Genomic DNA, 17,737 nt, shown 5'->3' on the forward strand with positions numbered 1-17,737 from the left:
GTTGTCAAGGCAACGTGACTATTCTGGGGCCGGGCCCGAAGCGCTTAGAAGAGGCCTCCCCAGTGAAGATAGCAGCCCGGAACCACTATCCCACCGGACCACCTCCTCTCCGGACAGTCCTGCAGCACCGGACCAGCGCCGAGCGGAGGTGAGTACTGTACAGAACTAAAGGGGGGTGAGAGGGGGCTGGATGATGTCGAAGGCCGCAGTGGTCTTCAACCTGCGGACCTCCGGAGGTTTCAAAACTACAACTCCCAGCAAGCCCGGGCAGCCATCGGCCGATGGCTGCCCAGGCTTGCTGGGAGTTGTAGTTTTGAAACCTCTGGAGGTCCGCAGGTTGAAGACCACTGCAGGTGGAGAGTTCACTCGAGTATAAGCCGAGGGGGGTGTTTTCAGCACGAAAAATCGTGCTGAAAAACTCGGCTTATACTCGAGTATATATGGTAATCTATATTACAAATATACATATAGTTTTCTCTACGTAATCTCTCAAAAAGTTTTTGATATTGAAAGGTACACTTTAAATATAATTAGTAAAACTTTACCGTGTTACGTTACAGACTCTGACATGACCAAATAATGTTTTTTACGGAAAGACTAGTGCAAAAAGTCTTTTTTGGCATCCACTACCAACACCACGTTTTTGTATAATACCTCTCCTACATGTCTTCTGCAGGTGTGACGAGGATTCTGATGAGGGAAATGAAGATTCTTCTGATAATCGCAAGAAAGAATGGAACAGCTTTTACCAGAAACAGATGAATTTAAGAAAGGTAAGGGTAAAACTTTACTGTACTTTTTAAAAAGTGCCATGGTTTTGTTACAGTAACCGTTCAGAGAGTGGTGACAAGGTGACAAGGTGATATTAGTCCTCTCACTGCTGTTATTGAGCCCTTGAGAGTACCGTCCTTGTTGCACAACTATTTCTCATTCTCTGCTTTTCAGAGGGTGAGATCAGAGCTGTTTGGCAGCAGTACTCACACCTAGACTTCCTTTCCCTTACTTGTCTGGCCAGTTCCAGGGCAGTCCCTACTCTTCATAATGATGTTTAAAGTGCACTGTTCTGGGGGGATGGCTTACAGTACAATCCAAAAAAGGGAATAAGGAAAAAAACAGTGGCACTAAACAACTCGCATACAACGAGGGATCATAGACATGACAGCAGGGACAATGCCTGAAGAGGTGCCTTGTATCACCCCTGATGTCGTATCTATGACGCCCATCTGTGTTTTTTTTTTTTTTTTTTACAATTAAGAGGCAAGTATTTAGCATATGTTGTGTGCCACAGTTTTTTCCCTCTTTGCTGCTGGTACTCACACTAGGATCTTGCAAGATTGCTGTGCCTCCTTGAATGCACCCAGCAGGGAATCTGGTCAAAACACGACCCCTTCATTCATCTCTATGCGAGAGGCAAAGACATCCGAATGTCTTTGTCTCTCCCATAGAGAGGAATGGAGGGGGCATATTTCGACCAGCTTCCTTACTCTGTGCGGCACACACATTAGAGGAGCCGGGGTCAAGCCGGGGCCCTGTAAAGTATTACAAGCCAGAACATTAACAAACAGTAACTTTTCATGTTTTCTGTATCTCTCTCTTTTCCAGAGCAAAGAGCTGGAAGAATTTATTTTGCCCAGTAAGTCTACAAAATTGTAATTCTTTGTATGTATAATTGTTGTGAGATTTTTATACAGGAGCATTTCCCGTGCTATTTATGCAATCCTAAAAATACAGGGGCTGTACTTGCTCAGGTAGCCAAGCATTTTTGTTAATTTGCTGATACGCATCATATATCACGCTATTTACACTATATGTCACGCTATGTTTAAACAGCAATTTGAAAGAAATAAAACAGAGAGACCAATGCGCATCTAAGCGCAGTTATCCTATTAGGGACAAAAATACAGTATAATATATAGGTAAAGGCTTTCTCACCTTTTGGTGTTGTGCTATGGACACAACACCACAGATCACTTGTCTCCACGCTAGGTGGTGAATTGAGGTGTGCAGCCTGCACTGGTCCCGTATCCAGCTAGTAGAAGACGGTCTGATATAATCCAAAGGTTTGGAAGATGCAGTCTCCCGAAAAATGGTGCAATCAGTGGTGCTCTCTCCTCTTGGTCAAAGAACAGGCTATTACAATAACCGGCAGGGAACAGACTGGTTAAAAATAACAAACCATTTATTTACAAATACATGCAAGGGAACTACGCGTTTCGAGGGGCGGGACGCCCTCTTCGTCAGGTTCTGATTGGTGGCTGGGTGTGACGTCCTTTTTATACACATCCAGACCCGCGAAAATCAAATACACATGTGACATAAAAACATTGGTAAAATCAAAAGAAAATTAGTATATTAGTATATCACATAAAAGTCTTCTGCACTATACAAATATACAGTAGTCCGATTGTCTTGTCACGTCAGTATAATGTGAAGTTTTGAAAGGAGCCGGCCGGGATGCCTGCGATTGGTGATCTTGCTTCACATTCATCCCGGCTGCCTCTCCGGCACAATGTACTGTCTGCACGGTTGTCAGCCGAGTCTCGAAGTACAGCATCCAGGCGTCCTCCGCTACACACGACAGCACCCGGCAGCAGATCAGATGGGAAACCGACCACACCAGTGATCGCAGCAGCCAGGATCGCCGGGGAGAAAACAGGACCGCACATTCAACAGATATGTAAATGTGGCTTGACTGTATTGACGGCATTTTAGCAGCAATCGGGATTAAAAAAAGGGGTGTAATCGGCAATATTTCTAGAAGATCAGGAAAAAAGGAGGGCACTCCATATGTACATATAGTACACCACATAGGTCCTGGATGCATCACACATCATAAAAGTTCTGGACATTTCAACCTTTATATAAGTCCTGGGTAATTAGATTTGGCCCATTTGTGGTTATGTGTCAAGAAGTGTGTTGATGTAATTTGTATGAAAGAGTTGTAGAACAGAATCTCTGGATAGATGTATCCAGAGACCAAGGGTCTGTGGAAAAAAGATGTGTACAGAAATAATAATATTGTGTTCTCAAATGGATAGGAAGCATGAATATGGTCGGATCTGTGTATGTAATATAAATATACACAAAGAGGAAATAATGAATGTAAACTGTGGTTGTTATTCTGGAAAGTAAGGCCCACTTGAAGTAGGATGGATGCAAAATATGAGATAAAGTGTATTATGAAGGACTGAAGACTGAGAGTATTCAGATTTATTGGCACATGGTTGGGTTAACTAAGATTGCTAGCATATAAGTTCTGTGGCTTCATTCAAGCCATACGGCTGCAAAGTCTGAAGGAAATAGATCCAAAACCTCTCCTTACTGACTAGTGTCTCAAATCTATTCTTCTTCTCTGGTGGAATATGTTCAATTGGCATAATGGAGATGGATGTACTTTCTCCGTTATGTGCCAGGCAAACATGCCCGGATAACCCATGACGCATGAATTTCCTTTTTATATTGGACCGATACTGATTGAGCCTGAGGTGCAAGGATTGAGTGGTTCGTCCAATATATTGTTTGTTGCACTGGCATTCAATCAGATAGATTACATATTTTGTCTGACATGTCAGATGCTTTTTAATGGGAAAAGAGTCACCTGTATGGGTACTAGAAAAATCTTTTATTCCATAGTTGATTGACTGACAGCACAAACATCTCGATTTTTTAACATTGGTAGACCCCCAAATTTTCTTTTTTTGTGGTTCTTCAATCTTTTGGGGGTTCTTGGTGGCGTTTTAGATTGCTGGGAGCAATCATACCTTTCACGGTGGGGGCTCGTCTGAAAGTCATACCCGGATTTTTCGGCAGAATTTTTCCCAAATGGGGGTCAAATAGAAGCATCTCCCAATGTTTGCTTAGTACTTTTTTTTTTTTTCAACTGTAAATTTTTTATTATATTTAGACAGAAAAATACACACCAGTAGGAATGATCGGGGTGACATACCCGATAGTAATTGAGAAGTGCAAGCAAGTAATAAGTAATAATCCAAATCACAACTGTGACATAGTAATGCAATAGTTAACAAGCGCACATTTGGATCAAGTAGTCCTAGACATGAGGGGGGGGGGAGGGTGGAGAGGGTGACTAAGACAACAATATCAAACAGAAGGGCCAGGGAACAGAAAAGGAAACGTACAGAGAAGTAAGAAAGTGGGGTGAGAGAAGCAAGAAGAGAGGAAAAGGTCCAAAAGGAGCAAAGATATCAAGGAGGTTGCCTGTCCGTGAATCTGTCCCAAGGGTCCCATACCGAAAGAAATTGTGAGATAGTGTTATTCAAAGAGGCAGTAATAGATTCCATAGAGCGAATTTCACGGACCCGGGCCAGGAGTTCACCCTCAGATGAGGGGGGGGGGGGGGATGGGGGGGAAGTCTGTTTCCAATGTTTTGCAATGAGAGTTTTCGCTGCCAGGACGATGTGTAGAAATAACTTAAATGGCCGACCAGACAAGGCCCTAGTTGACAAATTTAAGAGATAGATTAAAGGGTCTAGGGGCACCCCAACTCCCAATATGTCACGGATAAGCCGCTGCACCATTACCCAAAATTGAGAGATCAGCGGACAGGACCAGAATATATGGTAAGTGTCCCCCAGTCCCACACCACATCGCCAACATTGCGGGGGGATATCAGGGTTCAATTTGTTGAGGAGGACAGGGGTATGGTACCAACCCATAAGCAATTTGTATTGTGTCTCTTTATAAGCTGTACATATGGAGGCCCGAGAAGCCCTATCCCAAATTACCCTCCACTGTGGGATTAAAATAGAAGTGTTCAGGACTTCCTCCAAGCGACCCCTATAACGGTGGGAGGGGAGGGTTCCGTCCACAGGGGAGATTAAAAGGGAGTAAATACTCGAGAGTAGTCCCTTCGTCTGTGGCCCACTCCTACACAACCTCTCAAAACTCGTAGGGAGCGATACCACTAGCGAGCCCCTCTGAGAGGATAGGTAATGTCGGAGCTGAGTATAGTGAGTGAACGCAGAGGCAGGGAGTTCCCAACCAGATTTCAGGTCATCAAAAGACAGAAGAGTCCGAGTAATAGGATTTACCACATCAGCCCAGCAGAACAAACCTCTCGAGCCCCATTCCCGAACCATAAGTGAGGTGCTTCCAGGAGGGAAGTCGGGGTGGTAGAGAAAAGACTGCATTGGGGAGAAAGAGGACAGGAGTCGGAATCGTCTGGAACAATAAGTCCAGACGTATCTCGTGAAAGACATAGGACCTAAAAGGGTGCATGCAGGGGACGGAAGCGAGAAGGACCATAGGAAAGAATTAGGATGGACAGGCGCCAACCATAATTTTTCAAGTTCCATCCATTTACTATAAGCAAAGTGAGTAGACCATGCAGCTAGGTGACGGAGGTGTGCGGCCCAATAATATTTTGTGACATCTGGGACCCCCAGGCCTCCAGAAACTCGGTTCGCCATCATGACCGTCATAGGGAGCCTATGTCTTTTAGCATCCCAAATGAACCGGAAAATAGCTGACTGAAAGGACCGTAGCGTAACTAATGGAACCCGTACCGGTAACGTTTCGAAAAAGTAAAGTAATTTAGGAAGGATGGTCATTTTAACCGCAGCTATCCGCCCGAAAAAGGATATGTATTGCGATCTCCATTTTTCTAGCAGAGATTGTAGCTCTCTGAACAAAGTAGGGAAATTTACAGAATAGAGCGAGGTATATGTAGGGGTGATGGAGGCTCCAAGATATTTAATGGCAGAGGGAGACCAGCGGAAAGAATAGTTAGAACGGAGTAGGGAGACCAGAGAGGGTGGGAGATTTACAGACATTGCTTCAGACTTAGAAAGGTACTCATGCAGGAGTTTGTACAGTGCAGGTAAGGACAAGAGAGGGTTAGTGAGGGTAAGTAAAACGTCATCTCCAAAAAGGCAAATCTTAAAGGTCTTCCCATGAAGGGAGATTCCAGAGACATCCGGACTCCCCCGGATCAGAGCCGCCAGCGGCTCTATGCAAAGGGCAAAAATCAGGGGGGACAACGGACATCCCTGTCTAGTGCCGTTATAAAGGGTAAAGGGAGGGGATGAGTCAGTCGGGAGCTTGAGAGAGGCAGTGGGGGAGGAGTAGAGACCCCGCAGCGCAGTGAGGAAGTCACCAGTGATCCCAAATTTCTGAAGAGTACCGAACATGAATGGCCAGCCCAATCTATCAAAAGCCTTTTCGGCATCCAAGCTTAATATTAAAGCCTACTCAGATCGCTTGTTAACAATATCTATAAGATTGACAACCCTTCTAGTATTATCGCCTCCCTGACGACAGGGGATGAAACCCACTTGGTCCTTATGAATAAGGGCAGGGAGGAAACAACAGAGACGAGCTGCCAAAATCTTAGAGAACAACTTCAGATCCTAGTTCAACAGGGCTATGGGCCTAAAGCTGGAGCAATCATGTGGGTCTTTATTAGGTTTAGGAATCAGCGTAATCAATGAATGTAAAAAGGATTGTGGAATCCCCTCCCCCCGTAGAAAAGAATTGAATAGGGGGACCAGTCGAGAAAGAAGGACAGACGAGTAGGTTTTATAGTATAAATAGGTAAACCCGTCAGGTCCTGGAGAGCGCCCAGATGGGAGAGACTTGAGAACTTCAGTGAGTTCTTCCAATACAATGGGAGCGTTCAGGGACTCCCTGTCAGACGCAGAGAGAGTCGGAAGGCTGCACCTGGATAGGAACGTCTCCAACACAGCGTCACGCCCTCCCGGATCCGAGGGGAGTTGTGAGGGTAAAGAGTACAACTTGGAGTAATAATCATGGAGGAGGCGGGAGATAGTGTTAGGATGATAGTGCAGTGTCCCCGCAGCATCCCTCAGGGCAAAAGGAGACTGAGCAGCCGCACGATCCCTTAAACGTCTAGCCAGCATTGTATGGGCCTTATTGCCCTTTTCATAAAACCTCTGTTTGGCATAAAGCAGTTGACGTTCAACTTTATGGAGGGCCAAGTCACCCAATTGGGACCGTGCAATAACCAGCCGCCTCAGTATCGTGAGGGAAGGGTTAGTTAGTAAGAGAGCTTCCAGGGCAGAAATTTGATCCTTAAGTTCCCGGGAGCGGGCCAAGGCATCTCGCTTCAGTCTAGAGCCCAATGCAATACAATGGCCTCTGACCACCGCTTTATGTGCCTCCCATAATACAGCCTGGGAGGACACAGAGCCTTCATTTTCCGCAAAGTAAGTAGTTATGCTATGCAGGATCGAGTCCCGGGAAGAAGGAGTTTTAAGCAAGGAGTCATTGAGACGCCAATGACAACGGCGGGAGAAAGAAGTGAAAGGGGAAAAAGACACAAGAACAGGGCCATGATCAGACCAGGAGATAGGTTCCATGGAAGCAGAGGAGAGCATACGCAGCATTGGGAGGTTCCCGAAAAAATAGTCAATTCGCGTATGGAGTTTATGAGGGTGAGAATAAAAAGAAAAAGAGCGATCGGATGGATGATTAATACGCCAGAGGTCATAGAGCCCCGCCGAACGAACCAACCGACGAAAAAGCGTAGAGAGACGCAACTGAGGGGCAGGCGGTGGGGAGTCCGTTAGGGAGTAGCGATCGGCAGAGGGAGAAAAAAACAAGTTAAAGTCCCCACCCAGCAGCCAGGCGGAGGTTGGGTATGCAGACAATCGCTTCAAGACCCGTCGGAGGAAGGGGATTTGTGCAGAGTTCAGAGCATAAACATTACAAAGTAGCAGAGGTTTCCCCCCGAGGGTGCCACATAAAATTACAAACTGTCCCGAGGGGTCAGCGAAGGAGGAGGAAACCTGTATGGGGCAGTGTCGTGAGACTAGGATAGCTACTCCCGCTACCCTCCTATCCGAGGAGGCCATGTATACCTGAGGGTAAAGGTGTTGTAGGAAGTGAAAGGAGCCGTCTTGTCAAAGTGCGTTTCCTGAACATAGACGATATCCGCCTTGAGAGCCACCAGCTCCCGTTGTAGGAGACGCCTTTTAGGGAGGGAGTTAAGACCCTTCACATTCAGGGAAACGCACTTAGCCATGAGGGGTAGGTGTGGTGAGAGGAAGGTGCCATGGTAAGTACTCACTCAGAGAAGTAGAAAACGCATCAGCGGGCGAGTCCAAAGATCGCCATCGTTCAGTACTGGACCTAAAAGAAGAGCAGAGACAAGAAACAGGAGGAGACTCAGAAAGAAAGGGGAAGAGCAGGACACAAAAGGAGGGGAACAAAAGGGAGAGACAAACAGGGATACAAAACAGTAAACGAACCACTGGCACTAGAGCCAGAGAGGAGACCTTAGTAAAACAAATCAATAATGCAAGAAGAACAAACAACAACGTTACTATATTTGTCATGGCCTCATTGGGGGAAGTGGAAGTACGCATCAGAGGGAGGTCACACCAAGAAATAGAAACCCCATCCACCCAAAGGCCATGCCAAATCTAAACTGTACAAAGGGAGCCAGAAGGGCACCCGTTAATTTAGAGGCAGCAGTAAAAGACAACTATAGTAAATTGCAAGTAAAAGAACACAGCACCCCGCCAGGTAAGGCGAGAACCAGACAAGTAGTCACAGAACATGCGGGCCCAGAACATAGTTCCAGTATATCTATCAGGTAGGGTCATGACGGGATCCAGATGAGGATTGAGCACGCTGGCCCATACCACCTCCACAACGTTTCCCTCGAACTGGCTGCCATACAGGAGGAGGCGGAGGGGGAGGGGGTTGTAGAGCCCAGTTGGGAAGCTTCGGGATTTGGAGATCTAAGACTGCACAGAACTCCGGGACATCAGCATGTGAACGTAGAACTGCAGAGCGTCCATCCCGACGGGCTTGGAGAGCAAATGGGAAGGACCACCTGTAGGGAATCTGTGCCGAGCGTAGAGAAGACAGGAGAGGCTGCAACGTCTTGCGCTTACGTAGGGTAATCCAGGAAAGATCCTGGAACAGCTAGATAGGTGCCCCATCAAAATCGAAGTCCCGAAGGGTGCGTGATTTAGCCATAATTCTCTCCTTCAGTTGAAAGTCATTGACACAACAAATCACATCCCTTGGAGGACCAGAGGTAGGGCGAGGGCGGAGGGCCCGGTGGGCTCGATCCAGTTTAATCTTGTGGGACGAGGGTTCACCCAGAATCAAGTTGAAGATAGCTTCCAGAGTAACATGAAGATCTTCGTCCCGGGTAGCCTCAGGCAATCCACGAACCCTAATATTATTTCTCCTACCCCTGTTGTCCAGGTCCTCCACATGCGAGTGCAGGTCACCAAGAAATGCAGATTGAGCAGAGACTGTTTCATGCAGGTTAGCAATGTAGAACCTAGTAGAGTCATGAGCTTCTTCTAAGTCGTCCACTCGGCCTGAGACATGTTGGAGATCTCGGCGCATATCCGCTATTTCGGCCCTACAGGCCTCTCGGACTTCAGCAATAAGAATCTTGAAGTCCCCCTTTGTCGGCATTTGAGAGAGCAACAGAGAGAGGTCAGGGGTAGCCGGGACAGGAGCAGGGACCCCCGAACACTCCAACTCTGAATCCAGGCCAGCATCCCAGCCACAGGGCGCAGCAGACAAAGAGGGAGCCTCCAGAGGCTGTGTGAGTGGGTTCTGAGGGGTGGGTGCCCCGGGGCGCCCAGCCGAGATCCTGGAGGCAGACAGGGAGATCAGTCCCAGCAGCTTCAGCAACAAGGTGGTCAGTACCTGCGACTCCAGCAGAGGGCCCAGGCATGAGAGGAGCCGAGAAGGAGGCCAAGGGGACCGTAGGTGACAAGCCCCATGTCTGGGTATGGGGCAGAAACTGAGGCGATGGCCCTTTTAAGCGGCACAGTTCCAGGCGAACACCCTGTGTCTCTGGGGTCCGGGCCTAGCAGGGCCGAGGGTGTTATGAGGGGGTCCAGAGGAGGAGAGGCAGTCCCAGATGGAGGTATAGGGTGAAACAGGGCCGGAGAGGCACCTACCTCCACAGTGCAGCAATCCACAAGGCTGGAGCCCAGGTCCCCTGCAGCCACCCCCACCTCAGGGGGAGAAGAAGATGGCGGGCAGACTGTCCCTCCAGGTAGCACACCGGGGTCCGGAGCAGTCAGCGGCAGCAAAGGTGATGGTGCAGGAGCCCCCGTAGAGTCAGGAGGGCAGGTCCGCTGGGCAGGTCCGGTCCTGTAGCAGAGCGCACCACCGCAGGGCCGACTGAGCGGGATCGGAGCGCGCGCTCGTGGCCTGGTGATGCCGGAGGAGAAGCCGGGGCTGAGGCAGAGACTTGGCGCAGGTAGCGTGTGATGGCCCCAGGGAGCTGTCGAGGGTCCGTGCAGGATGGCGGGGTCTTCCGGCGCCGGCGGGTGCCCCTCGGCATGAGAGTACAGGCAGGGAAAGCAAATTAAGCGAAAGAATGGCCTCAGGGTTCACGGAGCTCACAGCTCAGGCGGCCATCTCTGCTCGCGGCAAGCCACGCCCCCTTGCTTAGTACTTTTTTAATATCTTTCTGGCTGGCTGAATACATAGTAATGAAATTTAAATTGTGTTTCCCTCTTTTTTCAGGCTTTACTTTCCCCTTGGCCTCCGAACTAGGTTCAGAATCCAGTTTATCCAGACATTCTCCCTTGGTAAGTGCACATGTTCTCTCATAGGCATTGTTTACCAATTCTTTCAGATAGCCTTTAGCTGAAAAGCGAGATTTCTAAATATTGGATTGCTCAACAAAATTCGAGTCACTGGTACAGTTCTTTCTGACTCTTTTAAACTGACCAAAGGGGATGTACTGTTTCCATTTTTTGTGATGTCCGCTTGAGAATGGAATGTAACTGTTGGAGTCAACCTTCTTAAAGAAGGTTGATGTACTGAATTTATTGTTTTTGTGAGTAATCCTAAGGTCCAGAAACTCTACTGCTTCCGTGAAGGAGGAAGAGTTGAAGGTTAAACCCCAATTGTTTTCATTTATTGCTGTAACCAGCTTCACGATTTTTTCGGGGGACCACACCAGAGGAGGAACAGGTCATCTATGTACCTTTTGTATATCACCACATGATCTTGGAATAGGGGATTGGACCGGATGACCTGTTCCTCAAAACACCCCATAAACAATGCTGGCGCCACACATGTCCCCATTGCTGTTCCCCTCGTTTGATGAAACAAGGTGTCATTATAGGAGAAAAAATTATTTTCCAGGATGAGTTTCAGACAATCGGTCAGGAACAATACCTGTTCCTTGGGGATTTTGGGATCTTTTTCCAAAAAGGAGGTGGTGGATCTGATCCCCAGGTTGTGTCCAATGTTGGTGTATAAGGATGTCACGTCCATGGTTAGGAAGACCATGTCTTTTTTCCCATGAGATGTCATTTAGGATGGTGATCAGCTGGTCTGAGTTTTTCAAATAACTTGGGAGACCCACTACATACTCCTGGAACATTAAATCAAGGTAATGGGAAATCTTACCTGTTGGACTATTTATGCCTGAAATGATCGGCCTTCCTGGGGGGCAGGTGGTGTTCTTATGTACCTTTGGTAGGTGATAATAGTATGGCACCCCCGGGTTGGTAGTGAAGAGGAATCTTTTTTTCTTCCTTTGATATGATTTTCGCCTCCAAGGCTTTCCCCTCCCATCCTAAGGGTGAATCCAGATGCTCACGATGCACTATTCCTCCCCTAGTCCTGGAGGACCCCCTGAAGGACCTAAGGAGTACAGTAGATTGCCTAATAAAGAAGCTAAAGGAAAATATAAATCTCGATATGGAAGAAGTTACACCTGCTGCTTTATTTCTATCTTCCTCTCGTTCCAAAGAGATAGCTTCATTGCAAGATGTCTTTATATGTCCTACACCAACGGCCGTTTCTATGCTATTAGCTAGAGACGAAAATGATGTAACCATGGTAGACAACACTAGAGCAGGAGTTGGAGCTTTAGTACCATTTCTAAAATCCCTCAAAGAACACCAGGTACGAGAATCAACAAATACTACTACGGGGATTAAAAGTAGCACAGGCATTGCTACCCGTTCCCCACTACCATCAATAGAGACATCCATACGTCCATCAGAAAGGAGATAGGATGAACAGTGCCAGGCATCCTGTCCATCCAATTCCCACGCCCCACAGACTTCCAAGTCTTTTTTAGGGTTGAGTCCCCTTGACTCAACTGGACAATTACAGACTATTTCATAGTGAAGAAATAAACCAAAAGAAAACTCGACGAGGCAAAAGAGGAGGAAAGCATACCAGACATAGAATATCATACCAAAAAAAGAGAGGAAGGAAAAGACAAGAAAAACACCATAGGAAAATCATACATCAACAAAGGGGATACCTTGATCAAAATTTTCAACTTATCCCAACATATCCTAGAAAAAGATGAATGCTCCCTCCTGCAGAAGGGATTATCCTTCTGCCCTCATTATAATCCAAAGAAATTCAACCTCTTTTTGGATTTGCACCAGTTCACCCGCCATCTAACCCTTCAGCGACATTTCTCTTTACCGAAACACCGAAAGGATATTTTACCATCAATATCCTCAGGTGAGTCAGACCTCCTAGGCAAACATCCTGATATACACTTGAAAACAAAGTTCTACCCAATAGAAAGCCAAGGACACTTTATAAAATCATTCCATGATATTGTGGCTACGGAATTTCAGAACTTACCTGAGATATACCCGAAGAGACATAATGAGGGAAAACTTACGACAGGAGAACAGCGTGCCCTCAAGGCTCTGCAAATAAAAATGGGGACATTGTCATTCGCTCTGCTGACAAGGGAGGAGGGATAGTAATTCAGAATTATGAAGATTACAACAATGAAGCACATCGGATCTTAGAAGACAAGAAATATTACAAACCCATCACCCATGACCCCTTTCTGCAATTACAGCAAGAAATTCTCGGCTTGCTTAATAAAGCCTTGGAGTCAAAAATCATATCAAAGGAAGAAAAAAAGATTCCTCTTCACTACCAACCCGGGGGTGCCATACTATTATCACCTACCAAAGGTACATAAGAACACCACCTGCCCCCCAGGAAGGCCGATCATTTCGGGCATAAATAGTTCAACAGGTAAGATTTCACATTACCTTGATTTAATGTTCCAGGAGTATGTAGTGGGTCTCCCAAGTTATTTGAAAAACTCAGACCAGCTGATCACTATCCTAAATGACATCTCATGGGAAAAAGACATGGTCTTCCTAACCATGGACATGACATCCTTATACACCAACATTGAACACAACCTGGGGATCAGATCCACCACCTCCTTTTTGCTAAAACATCCCCAAATCCCCAAGGAACAGGTATTGTTCCTGACCGATTGTCTGAAACTCATCCTGGAAAATAATTTTTCCTCCTATAATGACACCTTGTTTCATCAAACGTGGGGAACAGCAATGGGGGACACGTGTGGCGCCAGCATTGTTAATGGGGTGTTTTGAGGAACAGGTCATCCGGTCCAATCCCCTATTCCAAGATCATGTGGTGATATACAAAAGGTACATAGATGACCTGTTCCTCCTCTGGTGTGGTCCCCACGAAATAATTGTGATGCTGGTTGCAGCAATAAATTAAAACAATTGGGGTTTAACCTTCACCCCTTCCTCCTTAACGAAGGCAATAGAGTTTCTGGACCTTTAGGGTTACTAACAAAAACAATAAATTCCGTACATCAACCTTCTTTAAGAAGGTTGACTCCAACAGTTACATTCCATTCTCAAGCGGACATCACAAAAAATGGAAACAACATCCCTTTTGGTCAGTTTAAAAGAGTCAGAAAGAACTGTACCAGTGACTCGAATTTTGTTGAGCAATCCAATATTTAGAAATCTCGCTTTTCAGCTAAAGGCTATCCGAAAGAATTGGTAAACAATGCCTAAGAGAGAACACGTGCACTTACCCAGGGAGAATGTCTGGATAAACTGGATTCTGAACCTGGTTCAGAGGCCAAGGGGAAAGTAAAACCTGAAAAAAGAGGGAAACACAATTTAAATTTCATTACTATGTATTCAGCCGGCCAGAAAGATATTAAAAAAGTACTAAGCAAACATTGGGAGATACTTCTATCTGACCCCCATTTGGGAAAAATTCTGGGTATGACTTTCAGACGAGCCCCCACTGTGAATGGTATGATTGCTCCCAGCAATCTAAAACGCCACCAAGAACCCCCAAAAGATTCCAGAACCACAAAAAAGAAAATTTGGGGGTCTACAATTGTAAAAAATCGAGATGTTGTTGCTGCCAGTTACCGTATATACTCGAGTATAAGCCGAGACCCCTAATTTCAACCCAAAATCCCAGGAAAAGTTATTGACTCGAGTATAAGCCTAGGGTGGGAAATACATCATCCCCCCCTGTCATCATCCAGACCCGTCATTAACATCCTCATCATCATCACCGCCTGTCATCATCCAGACCCTCATCATCATCACCTGTCATCATCCCCTTGTCATCATCCCACACATCCCCCCTTCATCATCCCCTTGTCATCATCCCCACCCCTTTCATCATCCCCTTGTCATCATCCCCACCCCCCTTCATCATCCCCTTGTCATCATCCCCACCCCCCTTCATCATCCCCTTGTAATCATCCCACACACACCCCTTCATCATCCCCTTGTCATCATCCCCACCCCCCTTCATCATCCCACACCCCCCCTTCATCATCCTCTTGTCATCATCCCACACCCCCCCCTTCATCATCCTCTTCTCATCATCCGCCCTCAGTGGTCTTCAACCTGCGGACCTCCAGAGGTTTCAAAACTACAACTCCCAGCAAGCCCGGGCAGCCATCGGCTGTCCGGGCTTGCTGGGAGTTGTAGTTTTGAAACCTCCGGAGGTCCGCAGGTTGAAGACCACTGCGGCCTTCGACATCATCCAGCCCCTCTCACCCCCTTTACTTCTGTACAGTACTCACCTCCGCTCGGCGCTGGTCCGGTGCTGCAGGGCTGTCCGGTGAGGAGGTTGTCCGGTGGAATAGTGGTTCCGGGCTGCTATCTTCACTGGGGGCGCCTCTTCTCCGCGCTGCGGGCCCGGAATAGAGGGGTTGCCTTGACAATGACGCAGAAGTACGTTGGCAATGAACGTACCTCTGCGTCATTGTCAAGGCAACGTGACTATTCTGGGACCGGGCCCGAAGCGCTTAGAAGAGGCCTCCCCGGTGAAGATAGCAGCCCGACACCACTATCCCACCGGACCACCTCCTCTCCGGACAGTCCTGCAGCACCGGACCAGCGCCGAGCGGAGGTGAGTACTGTACAGAACTAAAGGGGGGTGAGAGGGGGCTGGATGATGTCGAAGGCCGCAGTGGTCTTCAACCTGCGGACCTCCGGAGGTTTCAAAACTACAACTCCCAGCAAGCCCGGACAGCCGATGGCTGCCCGGGCTTGCTGGAAGTTGTAGTTTTGAAACCTCTGGAGGTCCGCAGGTTGAAGACCACTGCGGGTGGAGAGTTCACTCGAGTATAAGCCGAGGGGGGTGTTTTCAGCACGAAAAATCGTGCTGAAAAACTCGGCTTATACTCGAGTATATACGGTAATCAACTATGGAAAAAAAGATTTTTCCAGTATCCATACAGGTGACTCTTTTCCCATTAAACAGCATCTGACATGTCAGACAAAATACGTAATCTATCTGATTGAATGCCAGTGCAACAAACAATATATTGGACTAACCACTCAGCCCTTGCACCTCAGGCTCAATCAGCATTGGTCCAATATAAAAAGGAAATTCATGCGTCAAGGGTTATCCAGGCATGTTTGCCTGGCACATAACGGAGAAAGGACATCCATCTCCATTATGCCAATTGAACATATTCCACCAGAGAAGAAGAATAGATTTGAGACACTAGTCCGTAAGGAGATGTTTTGGATCTATAGACTTTGCAGCCGTATGGCTTGAATGAAGCCACAGAACTTATATGCCAGCAATCTTAGTTAAACCAACCATGTGCCAATAAATCTGAATACTCTCAGTCCTTCATAATACACTTTATCTCATATTTTGCATCCATCCTACTTCAAGTGGGCCTTACTTTCCAGAATAACAACGACAGTTTACATTCATTATTTCCTCTTTTTGTATATTTATATTACATACACAGATCCGACCATATTCATGCTTCCTATCCATTTGAGAACTCAATATTATTATTTCTGTACACATCTTTTTTCCACAGACCCTTGATCTCTGGATACATCTATCCAGAGATTCTGTTCTACAACCCTTTCATACAAATTACGTCAACACACTTCTTGACACATAACCACAAATGGGCCAAATCTAAATACCCAGAACTTTTATGACGTGTGAAGCATCCAGGACCTAATGGTGTACTATGACCATATGGAGTGCCCTCCTTTTTTCCTGATCTTCTAGGAATATTGCCGATTACACCCCTTCTGTTTATCCCGGTAGCAGCTAAAATGCCGTCAATACAGACAAGCCACATTTACATATCTGTTGAATGTGCGGTCCTGTTTTCTCCCCGGCGATCCTGGCTGCTGCGATCACTGGTGTGGTTGCTCTCCCATCTGCTCTGCTGCCTGGTGCTGTCGTGTATAGCGGAGGACGCCTGGATGCTGTACTTCGAGACTCGGCTAACAACCGTGCAGACAGTACATTGTGCCGGAGAGGCCGCCGGGATGAATGTGATGTAAGATCACCAATCGCAGGCATCCCGGACGGCTCCTTTCAAAACTTCACATTATACTGACGTGACAAGACAATCGGACTACTGTATATTTGTATAGTGCAGAAGACTTTTATGTGATATACTAATATACTAATTTTCTTTTGATTTTACCAATGTTTTTATGTCACATGTGTATTTGATTTTCGCGGGTCTGGATATGTATAAAAAGGACGTCGCACCCAGCCACCAATCAGAACCTGACGAAGAGGGCGTCCCGCCCCTCGAAACGCATAGTTCCCTTGCATGTATTTGTAAATAAATGGTTTGTTTTTTTAACCAGTCCGTTCCCTGCCGGTTATTGTAATAGCCTGTTCTTTGACCAAGAGGAGAGCGCTGCTGATTGCACCAACTTTTCGAGAGACTGCATCTCCCAAACCTTTGGATTACTCTATGTTTAAAGGGGTATTCCGACAGTTTGCAAAAATGAATATATTGCTGGGGCCTTGGAAAAACAGAAAAAACAACTTATACCTGGCTACCCCTGGTCCCCTACAGCTTCTCTTTGGCTCTTTTCGCTCTCTCTTTTCGCAAATCCAGGTGCAGCCGACAATTATCAGTGAATATAAGTGCTCGTGGCTGCAGCTAGTGCTGCTATTCTCTGATAATTGCAGTCCAGGCCCCCCCCCCCCCCTCAATTAAGGAACGCAATGTGTAGGCACGGTCTCATTTAGTGGTATGTATACTGATGGTTTTTAGATTTATTTTTTAGTCAAGATGATGTAAGTCAAGATGATGTAAAATGAGTTGCTACCTATATATGTCTAAAGATATCTAGCCTATACATGACAGGATTACTAAATATTGTATTTGTGGACTTTTTTCAACTTTGTTCTGTTTTTTATTCTGACAATAGGTGATGACTGTCCACTTAAGGATGGAGCTAATGGCAAAATACCCAAACTTACCGTCAAGGTAAAAATTATATTTTACTTGATATTATCTTTAAGTTCTTCTCAGAATTCCCAGTGGAGCATGAATAGCCTATCAGTCTCCACACAGCTTTGCCACTCTTCTTAAGGAGAAACATTCCCCTTTGGTCCCAGCTATATCAGAGACTCAACTCATAATATATGCAAAATATATATTCAGAAAATATCTGCAACATAAGACAGTGAGTTGTCGTCT

The 17,737-nt window shown here is 46.4% G+C and overlaps 1 protein-coding gene across 5 annotated transcripts in view; it reads left to right on the forward strand.

Annotated features, from left to right (window-relative positions):
• RECQL5 (RecQ like helicase 5) overlaps positions 1-17,737 on the forward strand; it is a 164,617-nt gene that overhangs the window by 117,426 nt on the left and 29,454 nt on the right. For all 5 annotated transcript variants that reach the window (XM_056550097.1, XM_056550102.1, XM_056550099.1 and 2 more), the window contains exons 10-12: positions 677-773; positions 1,603-1,633; positions 17,466-17,524. In XM_056550097.1, the coding sequence (XP_056406072.1) occupies positions 677-773; positions 1,603-1,633; positions 17,466-17,524 (187 nt within the window). The remainder of the gene's footprint in view (positions 1-676; positions 774-1,602; positions 1,634-17,465; positions 17,525-17,737) is intronic.

The sequence above is a fragment of the Hyla sarda genome, chromosome 13, assembly GCF_029499605.1.
Source record: "Hyla sarda isolate aHylSar1 chromosome 13, aHylSar1.hap1, whole genome shotgun sequence".
NCBI classification, from domain to species: domain Eukaryota; kingdom Metazoa; phylum Chordata; class Amphibia; order Anura; family Hylidae; genus Hyla; species Hyla sarda.